Genomic DNA, 10,406 nt, shown 5'->3' on the forward strand with positions numbered 1-10,406 from the left:
AGGGTGCAGGAGTCCATGGAGGGATGGACACTGGGAAGAGGTAACTATGGGGAGAAAGTGGGAGGGGAGCTGTTGCATTGTGGTAAACTGTGGTCAGTGTCATGAGACAAAGTATATGTAAACTGCTATATGGAAAGTGAATTTGCTCTGTAAATCTTCACCCAGACCACAATAATAAAAAAATTAAAAAAAAAAAAAAGAGCAAAGGAAGGCATTGCAGGCAGCAGCAGGGGGGATAGGAGTGAAACTTGCACACAGAGGCACATGCAGTCATTGAGCCTGGCAAGGAAGAGGGACAGTCTTACAGGCTCCCCAGCACCGTCCCCTAACATGGGTCTTATATAAAAGCTGGGGCCCTCAAGTCCACGGACTGACATTCTCAACCCAAATCCCTACCTCCACCACTCACACCCGCAGGCAGAGCACACCATCTGTTAAGTTGGGTTCCAGCTGGCTTCCTGTCAGCAGCTGTTCATATACTCTGACCCTGAGCTCTTCCTTCCCATGGGAGGTCAACAGTTTCTGCCCAGGGGAGAGCCTGGCCCAAAGTCACCTACCCAGCCAACCACAGCAGAGCTAGGCCCCACCATGGTCTCATGACTCCAAATCCAAAGCTTTTCTATCCACCCCTTCTTGCTTGTTCCAGCTCTGAGTTCTCTCCTCAACAAGCCTTTGTTGCACAGAAAATACAACAGACCCTGTTTGTGCAGAAGGCTAGCCAAAAGTCTTTGATTTGCTTTGAATTTATATGGCATCTTTCCAGTCAAGGCCACCCAGAGCTAATTAATGCAGTCACCACCCACCTCTAGGTGCCATTAAATTCATTTTATGGCTTAATTAAGAACAGCTGCCTTAATTTTATGAATGAGCAAAGGGAGGTTCCAACAGATGAACTTGCATGAAAAGTTCATGGGGCTGGGAATTAGGAGTCCCTGGCCATGTGTCCTTGGATATGTCATTTGGCTTCCCAGCACCTCCATTCCCTCCTAGATTTACCTGGGCAAGGGTTCCTGTATTGTTTGTTTCCCAATGTTTTTATAAATATAAAGTAAGAAAGTGAATGCCAAGGCACTTCAGGAACTTAGATGAAAGAATTCACTGAAGTCTTCCCTCTCCATCTTTCTCACCTGAGGTTCCTGTCTGTCAACATCAGCCAGGGCTGAACAGCAGGAAAAGTGAGGTCTCCACCAGAAGACAGGAACCAACTTCTTTCGAACATATTCCAGATATGGCCACATACATTATTCCTTCATTCTATTCTCACTAATTCTTTGTGACATCATTTTTATGGTTCTCATTTAACCCGTGAGGAGCTATGTCAGAGAGAATTGAAGGGATTTGCCCACGGCATTTCTGGGCTTTCTCTCAGAGCACACCAGGCTTTCTGATTCTGTGGCTTATCTTCTTTTCACAATACCATCTTGTCCCCAGTTCCAAGAGCATAGCAGGCCACTTTATAAACAGTGGGACTTGGGCAAGTCACTTCATTCCTTGGAGCCTCAGTTTCATTACCTATTAAGTGATTGTGATGACTATCCTACCTGTGCACAACTCAGAGGTAGGTATGAAAAGACTTTGAGGCAGGGCAGACCACACATGTTGGGGTTCTCTTGTCTTTGAGGGGGGCATGGCTGAGTCCACCTGGAATGCCAGCAGTCCTAGGACCATGGCTGAAGATTACAGCACTGAAGAGGATCTCCAGGCCCCTGCCAAGTTGCATCCTGCTCGGAAGCAGCTGAGAGAGTTTACACAGCTCCTCTTGAGGGAGCTGCTGAAGGTGGCTTCCTCCTCCAAGCAGTGGTTGCCACTGGAGGTGCTCCTGGAGGTGAGTCACAAGGGACTTTGCTTGGCCATGTGTTGTGGGAAAAGCCTGAGGAATGGGTGAGGGGGAGTGAGACCAAAGGTCTAGGTTTCTTGGGTGAGCTCATCCCAGTATTAAGTCATAGCTCAGCCTGAAGTAGTGTGGTGGTGAGGGGGTCCTCCTGAACCCCAAACCCTGGTATGGATGGAAGCTCATCAAACAACTGGCAAATAGATGAGTCCAGGAAGGCCTTAGCCAAGGTCTCTAGAAACAGCTCGAGGCAAGGATTTTGTGAAAGCTATTTATTGGTTTTATTTATTGGTGGTGGTGGTGGTAGGGTACTCTCAGGACAAGGAGAGGTGGGAAGCCAGAGTGGGCAGGGGAGAAGCTAACCAGGAGGTAGCCTCATCTGGAGACTGACTGCAGCCTAGACCCAAGGGAGCACAAATGTGTGCTACCTGTGCCATAAAGTTGGCCCCCACCTTGAAGCACCTTCCATGTGGTCATTGGCAGGCGGCTCTCCCTTAAATCCTCTTACCCCAGAAAATGGGTGTCACTTCCTGGGTAAGGCAGTTTGGTCAGTAGAGTCCTGCGCCCTAAGAAGAGGACAGTGATAAGCTGTAAGTAGTCCCTACTCATGGCAGCTAAGGGGTGGGTGCAGTGATAGGCAAGGGATACAGTGGGTAGCAGCAGCATCTGCTTCTGTGCCTGAGTGGATGTGATGACTATGTGACTGCTAGTCAGGGCCGACTCGACGGCACATAACAACAACAACAACAACTCCGCTTTGTGCTGGGCCTCCAGGCTTCTCCAGACAATGGCACTCGTCAACAGAAGCGAGACTTCCAGTCTGAGGTCCTGCTGTCTACCATGGAGATATTTCATGTTATGAGTGAAGGAAATGCACCGATCCTGGGAGGTAAGCAATAGGGACACGCCCCTACCTCTTCTGTGGCTAATGGCAGCTGAATAGGAAAGCAAGAGTGCCTTGCCAGCCCCAACTCACACCTTAGAGGATTACTGGAACTTTAGAAGCCATCTGATGCCACCTTCTGCCTTAGTTTTTGGTATCTTCCACGATATCTGCTCTGTGAGCTCATGGATGCATGAGTGCTCATAACACCTATTTCATTGTCAGGCCACTCTGAGATAGAAAGTTCTACAACCTCTAAGCTAAAGTCTCTTCTTCTCTAGCTTCAGTAGAAATTTAACTCCTTCCCAAAAGAGAAGTCAAGGCTTTAACAGGAGAGTGACATTCTTCTGCTCAGTGATTTACTCTTTGTTTTTTCTGTCCTGACACAGAATAGAAGCTCAACAGAGGTTTTGTTTTGTTTTGTTTTTTAAATGAAATAACCTGGATGAAGACTCTGTTGCTCCTAAGAATTTGAGGTTGAGGCTTCATCTAGGAATTCTAGGGAAACTGTATCTTCTTGACCAAGTTAAATAAAAGTCCTTTTTGTGGTTTCTGAGCTGTGAAAATCCCACATGACACAATTCATCTTCTGAACTACTCTACACTTTACAATCCTGGGACCCTCACATTGTGTTTTGTGTGTGTGTGTGTGTGTGTGTGTGTGAAGTATCTGGAGGGTGATGGAGAGCATGATTGAGAAATCTGAACTCTTTTGAGTTCTTCTTTTTTTTTTTTTTTTTTTAAAGCAATTTTCCTCCACTCCCCTTCTATCCTTGGTAACCAACAAAGAAAATTTCCTTCCATGTGTAAACTTTTCCTTAACTTTTTACAATAGTGGGCACATACACTATTTGTCCTTCTGTGATTGACTTATTTCACTCATCTTAATGTCCTTCAAGTTCATCCACATGATGAGGTGTTTCATGAATTCTTCATTATTCTTTAGTGTTTCATAGTATTCCATGTGTGTATGTAACCATAGTTTGGTTATCCATTCATCCATTGATGGGCACTTAGGAGTTTCCATTTCCTTGCTATTGTCAATAGTGCTGCAATGAACATGGCTGTGCATAAATCTGTGCCACAGCTCATTTCTCTGGGATATATACTTATCTTGTGGTGGGATTGCTGGATCAAACGGTATTGCTATTTCCAGATTTTTGAGGAAGCACCGTACCATGTTCCACAGTGGTTATACCATTTCACAGTCTCTGGGTTCACATCTTGACTCTGTCCCTGGAGAGCAGGGAACCTCTGGACAAGGGCCTGCCCCTGCAGAGGAAGGATGACGAAGTCTAGGTCATAGGATTATTGTGAAGATTGACAAAACAGTAACATACATGTCGGCACACAGTGCTGCTGTATTGGTTGGCACTGAGGCAGCAGCTTTATCCCTTTCTCAGCATAGTGGAAGGTCCTACATTCCCATACAACCTTCTCATTTACCATTTACCCTAAATTCACTCCCACCCTCTTTCCAGATGGCCACTGGAAGAAATGCTTCCCTTCACTTGCCATCTCCTCACTTGACTTTTACATCACTGACTAGATCATTCAAGATAGATTATTTCAAATAAATGTGTGTTCATTGGGCTTCTATTGTGTAAAAATCTCCATGTTTGAGAGCAATATCTCTGCCATGAGGAGTGACTTCTCATACTTGGATTTCTCTACACCCTAGGCAATAAGGATCCCCAGCCAAATGTAGAAGTTGCTGCTGCTCCATCCTTCACCAACATCTCCTACTTCACCCAGAAGCTGGTGGAGAAGCTGCAGAGTGGAATGTTCACAGCTGACCCCAGACACATCCTTCTGTTCATCACAGAGCACATCATGCTAGTAAGGACCCTGGGGCTGCCAAGGCCTGGCCTCAGCTGGCTGACCAGCAGTCCAGCTTTATGTGATTTCCTGGCTTTCTGGAAAAAGACTCTGAGACTGGAGAGTCTCTGGAGGAAGTAGTAGGAGTTTTATGGCCCAGGTTACTACTGGAAGCTATAAGGCCCTGTAGGGCTCTCCCTTGGGCCACCTGAGGTACATTTCTGTTACTGGGATCCTCATACCTGAGAGCTGCACCTTTTGGACTTGGGATTGTTGGTGTGGTAGTTGTGTCAACTTGGCTAGTGTGTGATTTTGAGTGGCTTGGCAGCTGGATGTAGTTATTCCCCATGATGAAGTTGGATGTAGTGTAATCACCTCCATGGTGGAATTTACTGTGAGCAGTTGATCAGTTGAAGGAGGGTTGTCTTCGGGGTGTGACCTACTTCAAGTATATATGGAAAGGATCCTACATTTGGTTTGTAATTCATCTTCTCTAGTCCCTGACCTGAACCAATGTCCTGCTGTGTGGCTTGCCAATCTTGGATTTATCAGCCTCAGCAGCCAGAAGCTGCATGAGCCAGAAGAAGCCTCCAGCTTGCGCCACTGGGCCTGGAAAGCAAAGCTGAAGCCCGAGCTTGACAGGCCTCCATCCAGCCCCTACTGCTAGCAGCGCTCTGAACTCACACTTCTAGCCTAGTCTTCCCCTAGAGCTGACTCTCTCAATTTACACTTCTAGCTTCCTGAACTGTAAGAGAATAAATTCTGTTTATTGAAGTCATCCACTTGTAGTATTTCTATTATAGCAGCACTAGAGAACTAAGACAGCTGGTTTAGTCTTAATCATTTTTATTCTTCATCAACAAAGAAAGGGCAAAAATGATCTGTATCTTCAAAAGGACAATTTAATTTCTTCCTTAGTGTCTGCTCCCTCTGTCATATTTGTGCCTTCTTGAAATCCAGGTCAGAGTATGTTTTTACCTAGACTCTCCGGGTTGATTTATAAACATCCCATATTTGCAAATACAAGCCTGTAGATGTACACTTCTATGTATGTGTGCACACACACACAGTTCACAATCTCAATATTTTAGATTTGAATGAGGCCTTTTCAGACTCTCATCTTCCATGGAGTGCTAGAAACCTTTTATGAGAAATTGTTGTTCACTCTTTGGTTGAAGCCTGTTGCTGATAGGGAGCTCATTATAGCAAAGGCTGCCCCACCAATTGGCTCCCCTGTGGTTGTTTGGAAGAGTTTTGTCTCGCCAAACTGAAATCTGCCTCTGGCAACTCTTGCCACCAGAGTTTGGTACTTGAGTTGCAGCAAGACCTAGAGGGTCTCTCTCCTTCTCTTTATAGAGCTTAGAGCTTCAGCTGTGATCTCAGGGACAAATGCAGACCCCTCATGCAAGCAGAGTGTGATGTCATCCTTGCTTCCTGTGCCCTAATGCCTGACATGTGAGGATGTCCATGTGTACCCCAGGACAGCCTCAGCACAATTCCCAGGGGCCTTGTCTGTCCAATCAATATCGGGGCCAGGCAGGCCTGAAAGAATATCTTCAGAAGGCTTCTTCAAGACTGACTCCAAGGGGGAGAAATATCCCTTGTCAACTTAAAGGGAGGTTAAAACCAGATGATTAGGAAGTTATGTTGAAAACAAAGTTGCTGCTCATCTCTTTAGAGAGTGGGAACAGATTCTTGAAACTCAGACGAAGCAGTGGGTGCTGACTGAGGCTGCATCTGCCATCCAGGGTGCCCAAGGCTCTCAACGTTCTTCACCTCAGTGTGAGAGATTGACCCCACTGAGGAGGGGGAGGACAGTGACAAAAATGGGACCCCCAAAAGCTAAGGAATCTAAACCAAACACAACTTTGTTATTACAACACTTGTAGTACCTATGATATTCTGAGTGGGCAATCTACCACTCCCCAAAAGACTTTCTAATAGACTGAAAAACATTTGCAATTCTTGTTCTATGAACTGTTTCCAATGATGTCAAAAGTAAGTATGACCCAGTCAGTGTTAAGGCTACAATCAGGACTTTCTGCCTCCCCATCTAAATTTCTCATGACCTAAAATCCATTAGATCCCCTTCTCCTTTAGATAGCTTCTCTTTCCATGGTATGCTATAGCCTGATGGTTAAGAGCATGGGTATGGGTCTGAGGACCTCTTCTGACACTTGCTGACCACCTCTCTGATCCTTGGTCTCCTTATCCCTAACTAAGGTAATCTCAATGTATACTTCATGGTGTGGTTTTGAGGTTTAATTGATGCAATATATGTAAATATATGCAAAATGCTTGGCTTGTTATCTGCAACTTTGTTAACACACAATGTATGTTAATTATTTTAAAATATTATTATAAAATACTAAATATTAACAAGAATAGTTGGAGTAGAGTCTGACTCATGGCAACCCTGAGTGTAACAGTAGAACTGTGCTCCATAAGCACTTTCAATGCCTGAGAATTTGAAAGTAAATTGCCAGGCCTTTCTTTTGTTTCAAAAATTAGGCTCTATTAATAGCATGCCTTCAAACACTGGATGTTGGCCTTGTTACTTGTTTTTCAGAAATTTCTTATCCCTAGGCCTGTTTTCCATTGTGTGACCCTGGTGAACTTTAAAAAGAATTCTTTTTATTTTCACACAAGTTTTTTTTGTAAACTGAAATGCTTGAATTGGCCTTATTGATTGTTCATTTATATAGAACATTAAGCGTAGAGGGAACTAGTCCATTTGCATTTTAGAAATGTGATCCTTTTTTTCTTTTTGATCTCACCATTTTTACACTTGACTAGGTCAGTACCTAAATCACAAAGTGTTCACAAGAATATGTGAATATGTCTTTTACTTTTATGACATAGGTCATCGAGAATGCCTCTTCTCAAAGGGAAGCCGTCCTCAGCGCTTTGTACAGCAGTTTGAATAAAGTCATCCTGTATTGCCTTTCCAAGCCCTGGCAGTCCCTCTCTGAATGCCTCAGCCTTCTCAGCAGCCTGAACTTTCTGCAGGAGCACTGGGACATTGTCTTTGCCACCTACAATTCAAACATCAGCTTCCTCCTGTGTCTCATGCACTGCTTTTTGCTGCTCAATACAAGAAGGTAAGACCCATCTGTTTGTTTCCTTGCTCAGCGGTAGTAAGCACGGAAAAGCTAGCTTTCGAGGGACCCTTGATTGAGGTATTAATGACATAATCATTTTGTTGATCTTATTTGCAATGTTTGATTATATAGTAAGTTGTCCCCAAATTCTTCATGTAGTAAGCGGCTAGAATCATCATGAAATAATAATTTACCCTGTTTCCTCAATTCTAAGACACCACTAGTTGTAAGCTATCTCATTGATTTAATTTTTGAGGCAGAAAAAAATCCAATATTAAGTACACATATTGATTTTATGATGCAGCCAGATTTTAGAAACATTAACATTTGATAAATGTAATCTTAGAATGGAAAAAATACATAATATATTTTATTATGTAAACTAAGAATAATTTTTCTTACAAAAAGGATATATACATATGCATCTGTGCACACACACTATATATACAGTGAAACCTATGCAGTAAGGGTCAGAACTCAACAGAACTGTCTTGTTTTTCTGAGTCTCACAAGTTTTCTGCCTTTTACAGGGTGTATGTAGTCTATCACTTGTCTATCGCTCTCTATTAGTGGAAAATATTTGAGTTTTCTGTCTCTGACAGATTTTCACCTTACACAGGTGCCAGCTTTTACAGATTTTACTGTGCCTTATACTATATATATATATATATATTATATATATATGTGTATTATGTTATATATATATTCACTGTGTATTATACACAAGGAGCTCTAGTGGTGTAGTGCTTAAGGCATTGGACTGCTAGCCAGAAAGTTGGTAGTTCAAACCCACCAGCCACTCTGTGGAAGGAAGACTGGATAATCTACTTCCATAAAGATTTTCAGCCTCAGAAACCCAAAGGGGGTCACTAGGAGCTGGAATCAACTCGATGGCAGTGAGTTTTTTTTTCATTGTTGTTGTTTGTTTGTTGGTTTACATCTCAAGAATTAGTGACACAAATGGTAAGTGCTAGGCTACCAAAATGTTGGTATTTCAAACTCATCTCAGAGGCACCTCAGAAGTGAGGCCTGGCAATCTGCTTCTGAAAGGTAACAGCCTTGAAAACTCTATGGAACAATTCTACTCTGCAGACTTGGAGTTGCCATGAGTTGGAATTGACTCAAAGGCAGCTAACAACATAAAAACAGCATAGGTAAGTAATGTGGCATGCTGATTAATTTATGTGCTTGAAATTGCATCCTCTTCAGATTCCATTCCTCTATTTAGTAGAATGGCCCCAAATTCAAAGGGTGAGTGTAGTACTACTTTATTCTAGAAATGTTGAGAATGAATATTCTCATATGTTGGTATTTTTCATTTCCGTGTTTGTCAATACAATCCACAAACACTGGATTGTGCCTATTGTACTCATGATGCTGAAGGAGTCTCTAGGGAAGGGAATGCATGGACATTAACATGACTCAAACTCCAGGAGTACATAGTCAACAGGGTGCCTGCTATATATACTGCGATGTATACACTTAGAACTGGCAACATAAGATGTGGGATTCTTAGCAAAATTAAAATGTGGACGTTGTTAAAAGTTACTAAGAGTTTAAAGTTGGTGACTTCAGAGCACTAAACCAAGGCCCCTTCTGAATTTGGGCCCACTGTGTGTCTGTCCAGGTGACATGCCAATGAAGCTAGCCTCTGGCCTCATTCAAACCAGGATGAAATCCGTGCCAAAGGAAGGCATGTTTCAATGCTTTGGGGTGCACAAATGACCAGTTTTGATGGTAGAGAAACCAAGAGAAAATTCAGGGAGCCTGTAGGGAGAATGGATAGTATTTAGTAAGACAGGATTAAAGAAAAGTGTTTCTCCTTTTTTTCCAAAATAACATTATATAATATCTGTACTGGAAATTATCTTAAGGTGTTAATTTTAACAAGATTCTAATCTTTTCCAAGTTGATATCAGCTTGGAAAAGTTGATATCTACTGAGTTTGGGGGATACATATCAATAATAAAGAGTAATAGAATGATCACAAAGAGTCTAGAATTTATAATGAACAGTTTCTTTTCTACCAGCTATCCAGAAGGATTTGGATTGGAACCCAAGCCTAGAATGACTCCTTATCATCAAGTCTTTCTTTCCCCAAATGAAGAAGTGAGAGAAAAAAGAGGAGAAGATTACTCAAGTTTGACTGATGGTACATATTATTTGTTCTCTATTTTTGGGAGGTGGATGAGATAGTGGTATAAAAGGTTGTAAGGAATCCCGGAAAAATGCACAAGTGCAGAAATGTAATGTGGCAGAGAATAAAATTGGAAAGCTCTTTGCATATTAGAAATGGAATGGAATGGATGGAAGGATGGATGGATGGATGGATTAAAAAAAAGAGAAAGCTGTGTGGGGCTTAGTTAGACTAGGAACTTTGTGTATTTATTGGAACCCCAGAGGCCCTAACTATAATATTTTTTTTTGAACCACTGTTGTTATGTGCCGTCGAGTTGGACCCGACTCATAGTGACCCCTCCTTGGGTTTCCGAGGCAGTATCACTATGGAAGTAGATTGCCCCATCTTTCTTCTGAGGAGTGGTCACTGGGTTTGAACCACCAGCCTTCTGGTTAGCACTCAGATGCCTTAGGCACTATGCGACCAGAGAACCACTGTTGTTGTTGTTGTTATGTGCCGTCGAGTTGGACCCAACTCATAGCGACCCTCCTTGGGTTGCCGAGGCAGTATCACTATGGAAGTAGATTGCCCAACCTTCCTTCCGAGGAGTGGCTGGTGGGTTTGAACCGCCAGTTTTCTGGTTAGCAGTCAAGT

At 43.0% G+C, this 10,406-nt stretch overlaps 1 protein-coding gene across 1 annotated transcript in view; it reads left to right on the forward strand.

The window, feature by feature from the left end:
• The window catches only part of WDFY4 (WDFY family member 4), a 532,480-nt gene that overhangs the window by 240,853 nt on the left and 281,221 nt on the right, over nt 1-10,406 (forward strand). Inside the window, exons 32-36 of the mRNA XM_042780664.1 lie at nt 1,622-1,825; nt 2,606-2,720; nt 4,396-4,553; nt 7,395-7,633; nt 9,664-9,785. Of these exons, the coding sequence (XP_042636598.1) occupies nt 1,622-1,825; nt 2,606-2,720; nt 4,396-4,553; nt 7,395-7,633; nt 9,664-9,785 (838 nt within the window). The remainder of the gene's footprint in view (nt 1-1,621; nt 1,826-2,605; nt 2,721-4,395; nt 4,554-7,394; nt 7,634-9,663; nt 9,786-10,406) is intronic.

This window comes from Orycteropus afer, unplaced genomic scaffold (assembly GCF_000298275.1).
Source record: "Orycteropus afer afer isolate SDZICR_OR568_19922 unplaced genomic scaffold, OryAfe1.0 scaffold00052, whole genome shotgun sequence".
Lineage (NCBI taxonomy): Eukaryota > Metazoa > Chordata > Mammalia > Tubulidentata > Orycteropodidae > Orycteropus > Orycteropus afer.